This window comes from Triticum urartu, chromosome 5A, assembly GCF_056163025.1.
Source record: "Triticum urartu cultivar PI428250 chromosome 5A, HENAU_Tu73, whole genome shotgun sequence".
NCBI lineage: Eukaryota > Viridiplantae > Streptophyta > Magnoliopsida > Poales > Poaceae > Triticum > Triticum urartu.
Window position 1 is genome coordinate 327,725,100 of NC_141877.1, and position 15,596 is coordinate 327,740,695.

The following is a 15,596-nucleotide window of genomic DNA, read 5'->3' on the forward strand; positions in this document are numbered from 1 at the left end:
TAGCGAAACACAAATATGGATTTTCCTAGTAGATATATATGTCGAAGCCTTTTCCGTTCTCTCTAGCTTTCCTTTTTCAGTTCACAAAACCAAAATGAACAAGAAGCAAGCTTGTTTCATGCCTAGCAAAGAGCCTGAATGAGTAGCGGTGGCACATGCAGCTCCAGAATGCAGAGTGGATACAAGTTTTTGCAAGGACTGGGCACGTAGCAATAGAGCCAAGAGCAGCTATTGCTAGCCACAGTCACGCACATGAATCGCTCATGTCGACACTCGTACCAATAATGCCGGGCGGAGGACGAACATGTCCTCCTACTACGTAAGCCATGGGCAGCATAGCATATTCATTCAAGGAGATCCGGATCACCCAACGAGATGCACCCCTTACATACAGATAACAAGTACTCCCTCCTTCCATCTATATAGGGCCTAATGTGTTTTTCAAGACAGACTTTGACTATTGACAAGATTAATAGCACATGAGATGTATACTATAGAAATTATAATATTGAAAGCTCCTTTGACATACGAATTTGAAGGTATACTTTGTGTAAGTTGCATGTCATATATTATTGCTCGAACGTTTGGTCAAAGTTAGCCTCAAAAAACGCATTAGGCCCTATATAGATGGAAGAAGGGAGTAAAATGTTCTCCCATAAGAAATTTCCTCATTTTGTATATACCACCAGAATAATAACAAAATGCAGAGTAAGAAAGATGAAGAAAAACAATAATGCGTTGCAGGATGCAAAACCAGCAAGGAACACTTAGCAATATATAAACTAATCAATAATGCATGGAGATGGCAAGGCGGTCAGGATCAGATGAGTCATCGCAACAGCCCAAAGGAAAAGGAAAAGATGGAATAGAATACATACATGTGATGATACACCATGCAACATGCTACTGGTCTACCGCGGCGCCCCGCTACTCTACGCTCCTCACTCTCAGCTCGGCTCAGCTTCTTGGCAGCCTATAAATAGATGCTCTTGTGCAACTCATCCGGCACACCCATCCTCTTTCAGAAGCACAGAGAGAGATCTTCTAGCTACACACTGTTGCCGTCGATCCAGCAAAAATGTGCGGCATACTGGCGGTGCTGGGCTGCGCCGATGACACCCAGGGGAAGAGAGTGCGCGTGCTCGAGCTCTCGCGCAGGCTCAAGCACCGCGGCCCCGACTGGAGCGGCATGCACCAGGTCGGCGACTGCTACCTCTCCCACCAGCGCCTCGCCATCATCGACCCTGCCTCTGGCGACCAGCCCCTCTACAACGAGGACAAGTCCATCGTCGTCACTGTACGTTTGCTTTTGTGTGTATATCTCTGCCGCTATTGTAGCTTGGTTCTTTCTGCTAAAACAAGTACGTACTCCTTGCAGGTGAATGGAGAGATCTACAACCATGAACAGCTCCGGGCGCAGCTCTCCTCCCACACGTTCAGGACAGGCAGCGACTGCGAGGTCATCGCGCACCTGGTCAGTCACCTACATGACAACATTCAAATGTCAACTCTCCTCTTCGTCCTCCTCAACAACAATTACTAGTCATGATATCATTTATAAGATATATGGTGCGCCAAGTTGCAAGACACTAACATATCTATCACATGTCAAAAAACCACCTCTGGTGTGGGAAAGACACGAATAACACCAGAATGACATTTGCTACATATGTAGTCCTTTCACGAGGGACCACCGTAAACAGAGAAATGACTCCATGTCACCGATAAACGAGAAAAGGAAGACAATTAACAATACTGGAAATATACGTGATTGACAAGTGGATGCATAACTTAATTTTACCATTGTATAGTACGAGGAGCACGGGGAGAACTTCATCGACATGCTGGATGGTGTCTTCTCCTTCGTCTTGCTCGACACACACGACAACAGCTTCATTGCTGCCCGTGATGCCATTGGCGTCACACCCCTGTATATTGGCTGGGGAATTGATGGTAAGTCAATGTTAAATTTTATTCAACAATGTGACACGATGCCTGCCCTCAGACAATCTTGTCACGCAATAGTAATACTACCTAGTCAAGAACAAGTAAAATCTGTCTAACATTACCTGCTCATGTTCTGCAAATTGCCAGGGTCGGTGTGGATATCATCAGAGATGAAGGGCCTGAATGATGATTGTGAGCACTTTGAGATCTTTCCTCCTGGCCATCTCTACTCCAGCAAGCAGGGAGGCTTCAAGAGATGGTACAACCCACCTTGGTTCTCCGAGGTCATTCCTTCAGTGCCATATGATCCACTTGCTCTCAGGAAGGCTTTTGAAAAGGTCAGACAAGACCATTGCCTGAAACTCAAAAATAACAATTTTAAGATCCACCATGGTCTAACTGTGTAGTCTTCTTTCAGGCTGTCATCAAGAGGCTTATGACGGACGTTCCATTCGGTGTTCTACTCTCTGGTGGCCTAGACTCATCATTGGTTGCAGCCGTTACAGTTCGTCACCTGGCAGGGACAAAGGCTGCAAAGCGCTGGGGGACTAAGCTTCATTCTTTTTGTGTCGGACTTGAGGTATGGAACTGAAAAAGATCAACAATGACTGTAACCTTTAGCAGATTTCCAACAAATTGCACCACAATATTATTACGCAGGGGTCACCTGATCTGAAGGCCGCAAAGGAGGTAGCCAATTACCTGGGGACCATGCACCATGAGTTCACCTTCACTGTTCAGGTAGCAAGCATGAGCAGCCGCATGCTTCATCTGTTGACCATACCAGACTAGTTGTTGTACTAACAGCACAAAGCATTGCAGGACGGCATTGATGCAATTGAGGATGTGATTTATCACACCGAAACATATGATGTGACGACAATCAGGGCAAGCACGCCAATGTTCCTGATGTCACGCAAGATCAAGTCACTTGGCGTCAAGATGGTCATCTCTGGTGAGGGTTCCGATGAGATTTTCGGAGGGTACCTCTACTTCCACAAGGCACCCAACAAAGAGGAGCTCCACCATGAGACATGTCAAAAGGTGAATAAGAAAGAAATTTTCAGAAAAATGGCAGATTCAGACACCCTGACATAATGATTACACTGTAGATCAAAGCTCTGCATCAGTACGATTGCTTGAGGGCCAACAAGGCAACATCTGCATGGGGACTCGAAGCACGTGTGCCATTCCTGGACAAGGAGTTTATCAATGAGGCAATGAGCATAGATCCTGAGTGGAAGATGGTATGCTCAAGCTCAAACCTTACGAATCTAGAAATTTGAGAAAGAGCATACCATATTGTTGTAAAATGTCTTCCTAGTTTCTACTTTTAGACAATTACTATATTTGATGTTACAGATCCGACCTGATCTTGGAAGAATTGAGAAGTGGGTGCTGAGGAAAGCATTTGATGATGAGGAGCAACCATTCCTGCCAAAGGTAACAGTTTTTAATTCAAGTTTCTGCTACATCAATATGTTAATAGAGCAGTGGAGTTAACAGTTTCTATTGTGTGGCAATTGCAGCACATTCTGTACAGGCAGAAAGAGCAGTTCAGTGATGGTGTTGGCTATAGCTGGATTGATGGCCTAAAGGCTCACGCAGAATCAAATGTAAAAACATTGCTGCCTCTCATGTTCAACACGTCACTGTTATGCGTAAAATTGTAGTGAAATTCAGTTATTTGTAAAATGGTATAATTACACGAGATGTAAAATTATTGATGCAGGTGACCGATAAGATGATGTCAAATGCAAAGTTCATCTACCCGCACAACACCCCGACTACAAAAGAGGCCTACTGTTACAGGATGATATTTGAGAGGTTCTTCCCCCAGGTGAGCAAATAAAACAGCAAGAACATGAAACAGAAAACTCACTTTTCCATAGGAATAACTATGTTGATGCAAGCATATCCGTTGCTCTTGTGCCAGAACTCGGCGATCCTGACGGTGCCAGGCGGGCCAAGCGTTGCATGCAGCACGGCAAAGGCGGTAGAGTGGGATGCTCAGTGGTCGGGAAACCTGGATCCCTCAGGGAGAGCAGCACTTGGAGTCCATCTCTCGGCCTATGAACAGGAGCATCTCCCAGCAACCATCTTGACAGGAACCAGCAAGAAGCCGAGGATGATCGAGGTTGCAGCGCCTGGTGTCGCAATTGAGAGTTGATGGTGTCCTGTCCTGCTTGCCGTTTCTGATAAGAAATAAGATGTACCTGGTCTTGCCATTAGAGTGGTGCAGACCTAAGGTTTGAGTGAAGATTGTGCATTAATGTATCTATTGTTCTTATGAAATCGGAGACCGGATGATTTCTAATCCTTTTCTGGCAACTTCCATCAAAACATTATTGCATGATGGTTATTATTTGACATAAACGGCTACATCTAACCAACTTGAAAGGATTACAAAGTTGCAATATTAGCTACAATAGTCCAAAGAGGTCATAGTTAGCATGATAAAACAAGATCTTTTTCTGAATACAAAGCGGTATGAACTGAACAGAGGAGTAGCCTACCTACATTTAGAACAAAACTACCACTAAAAAAAGATGTTGAATTGAACAGTGAGTAATAAATTCATTTGACCTCTTATATTAGATCACTTGTTTACAACCAACATGTCTAATCCTTCTCCAACAAAACTTACTTTTAATACAGCATGGCAATTAAGGCCATATTTGGAATGCTGAAAGGTTTCCCAGGTTCTGTGAGGAGAATTGACCTTCTCCAGGTGAATTTCATGCATTCTGAATGCGCCTTTATGTGTATGTCAATGATTATATGGAAAAAAAATGACATCTTCTTTCTCCAAAAGTAAACATCACTATTGCAAGATATCCCATCAAGATGGGAGGCTTGGACAAAATAAACTCGCACCAGAAGTAACAACATTTTGCCCCCAGTCAATTCTTTATAACTTACAGGCAACAGTTTGCCGATAGTAGCAACTGAACTTGTACAATAAGTCAATAACTGAGCTAACGGTATAAACATCATCTACTCCATCCATTAAAATAGATCAAACCCATACCTAATGCCACATTAGCTAGCACCTGTATGTAGACGAAGTTGCAAAAGTTCATCTTCGAACATGAAATTATTGCAGGTTCCAACTTAAGATACCATGAATGATGCGAATCATTATATCTAGTAGGGACCAATGAAGACATCAACAGATGAAGAGGATAACACAAACTTAATGAGTTTGCTAAATTTGTTAATCCCAAAGTAATGAAAATATGTTGCTATGCGGTTCCTGGCTTCATGCCTTCATTTCTGTTTTAAAGCCACCTTCAAGGCTGGCTACAGGTACTTGAACTTGGTAACTGAAGAATAGGTGCACTTTGGGCTATTGGTACTGGTTCGCAGCTTCTTGGTCTGCATTGTTCACGTAAAAGAAATTTTCTTTAGCATCTAAAGGCAACTCAATGGTTTGTGCTTACAACAAAAAAGCATCCGAACACCAGAGAAATGATCAGGTTACCTTTTTGGTGCTTCAATGGCAGCATCATCCGGTACCTTAATCAGAATTCCACTACTAGGATGAATGTTTCCCTGGAGTACACATGCATCAAGCAAAGCCTTAGAAAAAAATGCATCCTCAATCCATTGCATTTTCAATGTAACAATAGTAGTACATCATAGGGCTACTAATACACTTTCATTCACTATCGTACTATCTTAACACGTAGATTAACCACAAAGCTTATCTCGTGCTCAACAGATTTTGGTTTTCCCATGAGGCAGCCACAATACCAAATGGCAAATCTGATGACAGCTGCTAAGTACAACGAAAGTAATAACTAAACTAAAATTTGTTTCTTTTCCTAAAGAACCATGCAGCACATCTTTACTCAGGATGCAGGCGGAAGCGGACGTCCGCGAGCCCGTTTCGTCCGCGCCGCCAAAAGCACCTAAATGGCTTTGCGGACAAGCCGCTAAACACGACACGAGCAGCCACAGTAGCGAATTGAAGCATCAGGCATGCTGCTGTTCACCACAGCCGCCGGCGCCCAGCGTTAGCACACAAAAATGATATTATCGCTTTGGGCCTGTATGTCTACATGAGCCTGTATGTTTACTTGGGTTGAGCTTCAGCTAGTCGACAACTCTAACCGCAGGTGCTAGATACAAGCTGTACTGTTCTTATCAGCTAGTCTGACTATGCGGATGTCCGCATGTGCCCCCCAGGCATAGCAGGCTGTCAAAACTGAAGGACGCAGGCCAGGCCACTGCTAATCAAGCGATTAGAGTTGCGGACGTCGCGTCCGCGTCCGCCTGCATCCTGACATCTTAGTGCTTTTTTATTGGGAGACCAAAGTTGTGACTGATATCCCCTTTTATCTACAGTGAGTCAGAGATTAAGCCATTCTTTTTTTCCTCGGCCACAACATACAAAAATCTAAGAAAAAAGGTAAACTATCTGATTCAACTTCAAAGAACAGTTATCAAAAATTAAGATTAAGCAAGTGAACAGATGTGCTTCTTTAAAGGAACATTCTCGCCGTGAAACCAACACATAATATATGCATCTCCTGCTTGGCGTAACAGAAGAAACTACACTAGACTCTGTTTCACGTGATAACATAATCCAGCATAAGAGAAAACACTCAACAAAAGAAATGTTTCACAATCCAGGGCCGGAAACACCAAATACGCGCGACATCCAACCCACCCCAACTAGTAACTACAGTCATAATCCATTAACCCATGTGGCTTCTATCTTTGCCCACCGAAATACACAGGGTGACTTCCCAAAAATGTCTAACGACACAAGCACTGCCCTTGAAGTAGGATAACTACCAAACCACCGGACTTGTATGATTTATAAACACATATAGAGTTACCGAAGCACGTCAATATATCAAATTATCCCAGGAACTGCTGAATTCCGCATGTCTCTACATATGTGTGCAGGCTCAGATATATACAGCTAAGCATGCACAGGTCGCACATAGAGACACCCTTAAACAACGGCATTAGAACTTTAGAACACCTAATAAGATCTACTACAAAGTTAGTATAAAGTTGAGTCATCTATTTTGGAACGGAGGGAGTAGTAACAACTGAATCTGCCATCTCTAACTATACAGGGCACAATTTCTGTCAAGTATCAGCATCAATATCGACATTACGATCCTATCATGCGCAAACTTGAACATGAATAGAATCCATGATCTGAGCATGTATATAGTTTGGCAATCGTTAGAAGCATCCTGCAATTTAGTGTGAATGCAGACTTACTGGATGGTAGACACCAACCCTCCGAACAGATAAATATATGATCTTGTCCAATGCAGGGACAAGCAAATTAAACAGTACACAAAACATGAAGAGTACTCACCGGCAAGGCAGCGCCTTTCCCCTTCTTTTTATCTCTCAGTACCTTGGCAACAAGGCCGGCCCTCCTCTTGCCCTTGCTGAGATCCTCAGTTTCTGAGATCTCGGAGTGCTTCCTGTCGCTGATCTTCCAGTTGGCGCCCCTGCGGACGAGCACCTTGGCGGCCTTCCACCCGTCGGTGCTGGTGTCGATGACGGTGACCTCCGTCCTGGAGCGCCTCTCCCCGTGCTCAGCACCGGCATCCCTATCGGCCCGGCGGCGCTTCCTGGCCTTGGCCTTGTCTTTGTCGTCCTTGTTGGCGGACTTGACGTTGGGGCGAGGGCGGGGTCGGTACTGCTTGCGGAAGGGCTTGAGGGGGCGATTGGATCGCGGGGCCGAGGGGACGGCGAAAATTTCGGAGATGACGCCGGAGAGCGGCTGCGGCGAGGGCGGCGGCGACGGCGGCGGCGGCGAATGGTTGTTGTTGGTATCGCTAGGGTTTGGGGGGGCGGGGTTGCGGGGTGGCTTGGGGGTGGAGTTGGGGTTAGGGGGCGGGTCTTGGGGGTTGGTGGCGGCGGCGTCGCGGTCGGACGGCGGCGGCGGAGGGGGGACAGGCGGAGGAGGAGAGGGAGGGGGCGGCTGGATTCGGCCGTAGAGGAGGTCATCGATTTGGAGGTGGGAGGGGAAGGAGAGGCCGCCCTTGGTGTGGAGGCGGTGGAGCCATGACGGCGTTTTGTTGTTGCTGCTGCTCTCGGCCACGGAGAGCACCCAGTGGCAGCACGGCATTCTTCCCCCTTCTCCGATCAGCCGTGGCCGCCGCCGGGATGTGGGGGAAGCAGGAAGAAGGTTCTGAGATATACCAGGACTAAGGAGCGGATGTCCGTTTCATACTGGACTGGCTTTCGCTTACGGAAGATATGGTTAGTGAGCGCATTGGTAAAAAGGAGTATATGCAATATTTTTTAGGGGTTGCCAACACTTTTATTGCGCGATATAAACACCCATAGGAATACAAGTTGGGTCATAGGGATTACCAAGCCACAAGCTCGACCTTCGAACCCAACCGAACAACTATCAAAATAGCTAGACCTAAGAATAAACTCCTTAATGATGGGCAAGTAAGAGACTCTGGAACCATCTTTGACATTGTCCATGTTTTGCTTCCAATAACCATCTTAGTCATTATCAAATTCTTCGTGAGTGTGAGTGCCTTCCTGCACGCAAGAGCCCCCAGTGATATCGGATACTTCATGCCAGGGTAGACAATTGTCGATGATCCAAAATAAATTCCGTTGGCGCATCTGCATATTGTCGCCGCTACACCTCCATCGCCACCATGGGCTAGATCACCATCAACATAAATTTTAACATGATCGACTGGGGTGGCTTCCAACCAGTGGTGGAGCTAGACTGGAAATGCTGGAGGGGCAAAAGGCAAATATATTTATCTCTGAGGGTGCCAAAGACTATACTTCTTCTAACTAAGCACCTTCAATAAAAAATTCTTCGGACATTTTGCTAAGGTTGGGGGATTATGGCCCATGCACGAGTACATATAGCTCCACCAGTGCTTCCAACAGTTATAGATGGGGGCGTGGGCAGCCCGGGGCATGACCGCAGCTTCTAGGGGTTTCATGTTGGCAAGCTCAGAAATAAAACGTTGAACAAACATGTATGTTGGCATAGGGCTCTGAATATTTTATTCATGAATGGCCTTCCTTTTTTCCGTCTAAATCGCCACAAGGTTACCAATAACGTTATTAAATTTGCATGTGATAATGATTCCAACATCTTGAAAAGCAAATGTTTTGCACTTGACTATCTGATCTCGACAATTTGCTTCATTAGATCTTCATCCATTAAAGCTCATACACACCTTGCCGTTGTACACTCAACTATGGAGTGTTTGCAAGAATCAATGACACTGCAAAACCGACACTGCTTTTTGGGCTCATTTTTCTGTGGTGACACATATCTTTCGTAGGGAGAGAATGCCTTTCAAGGCACCATAAGAAGGTTTTGATTTCCATGGAAACCTGAACACTTCACGGGGGTAGCCTAACACTTACCTTTGAATGTGAACCCTATATTCTATATGTTCGTGAACACATTCAAATGCAGACCTGGCCCGATGTCCGGCAGGCCCACCCAGTCGTGCCAGGCCGGCCGTCGTGCCCCACTTCCTAGCCTGGGCATGACACAACAAGGAAACGTGGCTGCCCACCGCCTATTTTTGGGTTGTTTTGGGCCTATTTAGGCTATTTTTTTTGGGGAGGGGGGGGGGGCCTAATCTGCTATCTGCTATATCTAAATAGCTAGCTTCACTGTAAAGAATTCTCTACCGTCTCTTTGCGTCACATCACTCAAATTAATTTAGCCATTGGATATACAAGATCTATCTACAATAGCCATTGGATCTATAGGTTGAGAGCTCCTCCACCCAGCGCATGCAGTAACCGAAGCATGCATGCAGAACGTGCAAGGTTTGCTTTAATAACCCAAAAGAAATTTGATGCATGCAACTCACACTCCGATGCTCCATGAAAGAAAATATCGCATGCATCATATTTTGTTTTATTTTGCTTCAGTTTAGACTTACTCGGAGAGATACACATTTATTTATTTTTAAAATGTTGATAAGAAAATTACCATGCTACAGGACAAACCGTAAAGACATTAGCTAGATTATTTTTCAGTGCATTATTTATTTTATACAAATTCCCGCAGCAACGCGCGAGATATCCCTCTAGTATATATAAATTCTGGAGAAAAAACAGGTCATGTCGTGCAATCGTGCCCAACCTTGCGGCCCAGGCACATCCCTAGGCAGGCCACATGTCAGCACGGTCTGATTATAAACATGTTGGGCCAGGCCCACCATGGGTCGGGCACGTGGGCTATCGGGCCGGTGATGAGTGTTATTTTTACGCTCATCACACCTGAGATTGCACCGGTTTATTTCATAAAAAATGAGATATCTGCTCCGATATTGCTACTAATGACTAATGAATGCAAGGATTCCATAATCCTATCTTTTTTTTTGTTTCCACGGGAAATGGGGATAAACATGGACAAAACCAAGCACATACATGGAGATGAGTAAAAAGGAGATAAGTCGAGCCAAAGTGGGAGGCGCAAGAAGCCATCAGAGTGCAAGACGGCGTCTCATACGAGCGCACGCTCTCATATGAGCTGCCAGCGGAGCCCTCTGATCCAACCCATCATGAAGGGGACAGCGCCAAACAGGGAACAAGACATCACTGAAACCTCAATCTTCGTCATCCACAGCAACCCTAGCCGCCGCCGTTTCCCATCTCCATATCCATTGTCACCACCATCACCATAACACTCATCCAAACTAGCCATACTTTGTAATCGTGTATCGCATTCGGCAACTATTGTAAGACATATTATCATCAATGATTTATTCTTGCGATCTGATCGCCATGTGTGAGTAGTTCAGTAAGGTCATGGGTTGAGGCATAGCCCATCAACCCGATGTATTTGTTGGAGGGATCGATGAATGTACTTTGATGTCTTGTATGTGTGAAATAAAATTGCTTTGTAGTTGTCTCTTATCTTGTTCGCGATCTTTGTCCCTATAGGTACCCAGGATCACAGAGATCGAGTCATGGAGAGGCTAAGGGCCGAGAGACGATGAAACGCTATTCTGAATACCAACGACATAAGGGTTTAGTACGGTAGCATGGATCCTATCTTTGGGATACAAGAGGTGTACTCATTAAACGCCCAATGCTTATGTCTGATTTATCTTAATTACTGAGGCAACCTCACGCGACGGATAGAGCCTTCGGTTGGACAACTAACTCTTGATGCAGGACGCATATCGGTCAAGACGTAATTTGGACACATCCCCACTTCGAGGTTTTGCAAGCACATCCTGATGCAGACTTCCAGGACACAAACGACTATCATAATGATCTCGTTCGCAAATATATGGTTGTAAGAATAAAACCTCAAACCCACGCATGTTTTTTATTTATAAGGGTTTAGTTGTGCAACTTGATTCAATTCGGTCCAAAATTTGGAATTTAATTCTCTTGCAAAGCTTTTTAGAAACCTTTCTCTTAAAGGTGCACTTCCTCTTATGGGTTCGATAACTCAAGATCACCTCCGGGGAAAAGGCGAGAATCCTTTCTGCTCCTTTACCGGACCACTGAAGGGACTCATCAAACCTTTTTTGGCACCGTTGCCAAGGAGGATTTGTGTGCTAGACTTTGTGTTAGAGTTTTGTTAGAGTCTTTGTTTCAGTTTTGTATTTTGTTCTTGTTATAGTTTAACATTTTGTCCATGGGAAACACCAAAAAAATAATATGGCTCGTAATCTTGGAAGCTTTCACTACTGCAGGATGCTGCTAACTGTTTGCGATGAGTAGGAACGAAAGAAATAGGCAGCCAGATGAAGGCGTGTGCGATACACATCATACGGTTCACTCAGATGAATTGTTTATAATTAGGCAACAAAAAATGGTCAGCCAGATAAAGGTGTGTGTGATTGAGGGCATACGCTTCAGAAGGATTAATTGTTTGCGATTAGGCAACAGAACAGAAACGGGTCAGCCAGATCAAAGTGCATGCGATTGATGGCATACACTTCACATGGATGAACTGTTTGCGATTAGCCACAACATACTGAAACAGTTAGATAGATTAACGTGTGTGCACTAGACGGGCACACACATTCTAATTAAAAGAACCGTGCGTGATGGTGCTGACATTGCCTATTGCGGTGCACCCTATGGTGCAAACGCCATGTATGCGGCCGAGAAGACGTACGTGCCCACGTTACGCCTTCTGGAAATAGTCCTGCACTTATAACCGTCAGTAAATTTTGATCATGTGTCCCGTCACATTTCAAATTGCAAACCTGTTCACACCAATCAAAACCTAAACGGTTTCTCACTTAGGAGCGTATTACTACAGGTTATAAATACTACCACTCCAAGATGACTGCACATTCCTCCTCAACTCCTCATCCACAAAAATTCAAAAACAAACAAGTCATTCATCATCGTTCCCTTGCGTCCGCCATGGCCAGCGTGAGTTCTGGGTCGAGAGATTGCCACCAGGGAGAGGCGAGCTTGGAAGCGGGAGCACGAGAGATGTTCCGCCTCGCCGCGAAAGCAGCCAACATGTCCCGCCGCACAGCCGTAGCAGCAGAGAGGTCCTGCCGCGCCGCCGAAGCAGCACGGAGGACCCGTCGCGCCGTCGATGCAGCAGACTGGTCCGGCCGTGCCGCGGAAGCATAAGAGATGTTCCGCCGTGCCGCGAATGCAGCATAGATGTCCTCCCATGCCGCGGCGTCCTGGGAAATTGCCTCGCGGGCAGGCGAGGACTCTTACAGGGCATGCGTACCCTCATCCTCAGGCAGATGGATGAGATCTCCAGGTGGGCGAGGTTGCAGGATGACCTAGAAGCCTCGTTTGAATAGTCTACCGACATCAGCCAGCAACTAAATGAGAGCAATCCGAAGCTCTAGGCCGAGCGCGACCTGCTGAGGGCGAATATCATCGGAAGTGCGAAGCAGCAGGAGCAGACCACTGCGTTGTTGAAGAGGACCGGCGTCATCGTCGAGAAACTTATGGACGAGAATGCCATGCTGCACATCAAGCACAGAAGGCTGGTGGAGAAATCTGTGGATGCTCTCAACCAGCATCTTGAGGACAAGAAAGAGCTCGTCGCCGCCCGCCGCGGAGACTAGTTCTTGCTGTGGCTTCCTTCTTCTTTTGCCCTTGTGTATATCGGGCGTTGCCGCATGTGGCTTTTTTAATTATGTTTATAAATATGTAAGACAATTATTATTCAATGTCATCGTCCTTATATTCATCATGCTTGCTATAAGTCGTAGTCGATGCTATATAGGTCCGTCGGATCTTACATCAAGATCCTTTCAAAACTTTATTTTAAGATTTTTATTTTTCTCTCTTAAATCTCAGTCCAGTGAGACATATAGCCACGTCGTAGAACAGGTGCTCGGGCGCTATTAATGGAGACGTTGGGAGGGAGGTGCGCGGCGGGTAGCGGTCAAAAGGGCTCTCCTCTAGATGAGCACGCGCAGGGGTTTGATCGCACGCCTCACGTACTCAAATAGCTACCCCACACTGCACCTCCTAGCCAATAAAACAAGGGGCCGCGTGGCCGCACGTAATTGGTAAGTCGAACGCCCATGATTTCAATAATACTTGTGTTTCTAATTTGTAACGTGACAACACTTGTTTCAAAATGACTTTGTTGATTGTTAATGTGTGCGCCTTCGCAAATCAGACAGAAAAATTACCACAGCATGTTGGTGCCATGTCATGAGACCATGTCAAGTTTCATGATTTCCAGGCGTGTTTTGGAATTACAGGAATTAAAAAAACAAGTTTCTCAATCTTTCCGGCCGAGCCACGATGCCCAGATGTTTGAATTTCACTTTCATCTCTTGCATGGGACCTAGAAATTCACCCAAGGACACACATGTGATTTTTCAAACAACTTTGGTGCACTGGAGCATGTGATTGTAGTTCAAATTTGAATTATGCACATTAAATGCACAGAAACTCAATTAATGTATAAAGAAGGCGAAACGAGCCCGGAATAATTCCAAAGTTTAGCATGATACTTCTATTTGGTCTAATCTAACTGTATAAAAAATTAAGGCGGGAGAAGGCAGTGTACATATGTCGTTTAGCACACGAAGGTGACACGTTCCCTCTCGGAACCACGAACCTTCTTGAGGAAAGCTCCGGTTTGCAAGAAGTTTACACCAAAGCTTGTCCCAATTCGGACAGAAAAATTACCACAACATGTTGGTGCCATGTCATTAGACCATGTCAAGTTTCATGATTTTCAGACGTGTTTTGGAATTACAGGAATTAAAATACCAAGTTTCTCAATATTTCCGGCCGAGCCACGATGTCCAGATGTTTGAATTTTACTCCAATCTCTTGCATGGGACCTCGAAATTCACCCAAGGACACACATGTGATTTTTCAAACAACTTTGGTGCACTGGAGCCTGTGCTTGTAGTTCAAATTTGAATTATGCATATTAAATGCCCAGAAACTCAATTAATGTATAAAAAGGTGAAACGAGCCCAGAATAATTCCAAAATTTAGCACGGTACTTCTAATTGGTCTAATCTGGTTGTGTAAAAAAAATTAAGGCGAGAGAAGGCAGTGTACGTATGTTCTTTCACACACAGAGGTGACACGTTTTCTCTCGAAACCATGAGCCTTCTTGAGGGAAGCTCCTGTTTGCAAGAAGCTTACACCAAATCTTGTCCTAATTCGGCCAAAAAAAATACCGCAGCATGCTCGTGTTATGTCATGACACCATGCCAAGTTTCATGATTTTCAGGCGTGTTTTGGAATTACAGGAATTAAAAAATCAAGTTTCTCAATCTTTCTGGCCAAGCCACGACGCCCAGATGTTTGAATTTCACTCCAATATCTTGCACGGGACCTAGAAATTCATCCAAGGATACACATGTGATTTTTCAAACAACTTTGGTGCACTGGAGCCTATGCTTGTGGTTTAAATTTGAATTATGCACATTAAATGCCCCAAAACTCAATTAATGTATTAAAAAGGCGAAACGAGCCCGGAATAATTCCAAAATTTAGCACGATACTTCTATTTGGTCTAATCTGGCTGTGTAGAAAAATTAAGGCGGGATAAGGCAGTGTACGTATGTCGTTTCGCACACGGAGGTGACACGTTCCCTCTCGGAACCACGAGCCTTCTTGAGGGAAGCTCCGGTTTGCAAGAAGCTTACACCAAAGCTTGTCCCATTTCGGCCAAAAAAATTACCGCAGCATGTTTGTGTCATGTCATGACACCATGCCAAGTTTCACGATTTTCAGGCGTGTTTTGGAATTACAAGAATTAAAAAAACCAAGTTTCTCAATCTTTCCGGCTGAGCCACGACGCCCAAATGTTTGAATTTCAGTCCCATCTCTTGCATGGGACCTAGAAATTCACCCAAAGACACACATGTGATTTTTTAAACAACTTTGGTGCACTAGAGCCTGTGCTTGTAGTTCAAATTTGAATTATGCACATTAAATGTCCAGAAACTCAATTAATGTATAAAAAAGGCCAAATGAATCCGGAATAATTCCACAATTTAGCACGGTACTTCTATTTGGTCTAATATAGCAGGCGGGAAAAGACAGTGTACGTATGTCGTTTCACACACGAAGGTGACACGTTCCCTCTCGGGACCACGAGCTTTCTTGAGGAAAGCTCCGGTTTGCAAGAAGCCTACACCAAAGCTTGTCCCAATTTGGCCAAAAAAATTACCGCAGCATGTTGGTGCCATCTC

The 15,596-nt window shown here is 45.0% G+C and overlaps 2 protein-coding genes and 1 long non-coding RNA gene across 3 annotated transcripts; 1 reads left to right on the forward strand and 2 right to left on the reverse strand.

Moving 5' to 3' along the window:
• Positions 1-628: 628 nt before the first annotated feature.
• LOC125508807 (uncharacterized) lies at positions 629-1,942 on the reverse strand. The gene is made up of 2 exons (XR_007283767.2): positions 1,802-1,942; positions 629-1,483 (listed from the first exon to the last, which is right to left on the reverse strand). It is a non-coding gene; the product is annotated as an uncharacterized LOC125508807 (long non-coding RNA).
• On the forward strand, positions 966-4,264 carry LOC125508805 (asparagine synthetase [glutamine-hydrolyzing]). Its single transcript, XM_048673600.2, has 12 exons — positions 966-1,297; positions 1,379-1,474; positions 1,812-1,953; positions 2,095-2,285; positions 2,366-2,527; positions 2,608-2,688; positions 2,770-2,991; positions 3,060-3,194; positions 3,310-3,390; positions 3,477-3,563; positions 3,680-3,787; positions 3,884-4,264. The coding sequence occupies exons 1-12, from the start codon at positions 1,079-1,081 to the stop codon at positions 4,115-4,117; spliced, it is 1,758 nt and encodes a 585-aa protein (XP_048529557.2). The 5' UTR covers positions 966-1,078; the 3' UTR covers positions 4,118-4,264.
• A 566-nt stretch (positions 4,265-4,830) lies between these two features.
• Positions 4,831-8,180, reverse strand: LOC125508806 (uncharacterized). The gene is made up of 3 exons (XM_048673601.2): positions 7,292-8,180; positions 5,432-5,502; positions 4,831-5,325 (listed from the first exon to the last, which is right to left on the reverse strand). Exons 1-3 carry the CDS (start codon positions 8,051-8,053, stop codon positions 5,241-5,243), a joined length of 918 nt encoding a protein of 305 aa, XP_048529558.1. The 5' UTR covers positions 8,054-8,180; the 3' UTR covers positions 4,831-5,240.
• Between the last annotated feature and the right edge of the window lie 7,416 nt (positions 8,181-15,596).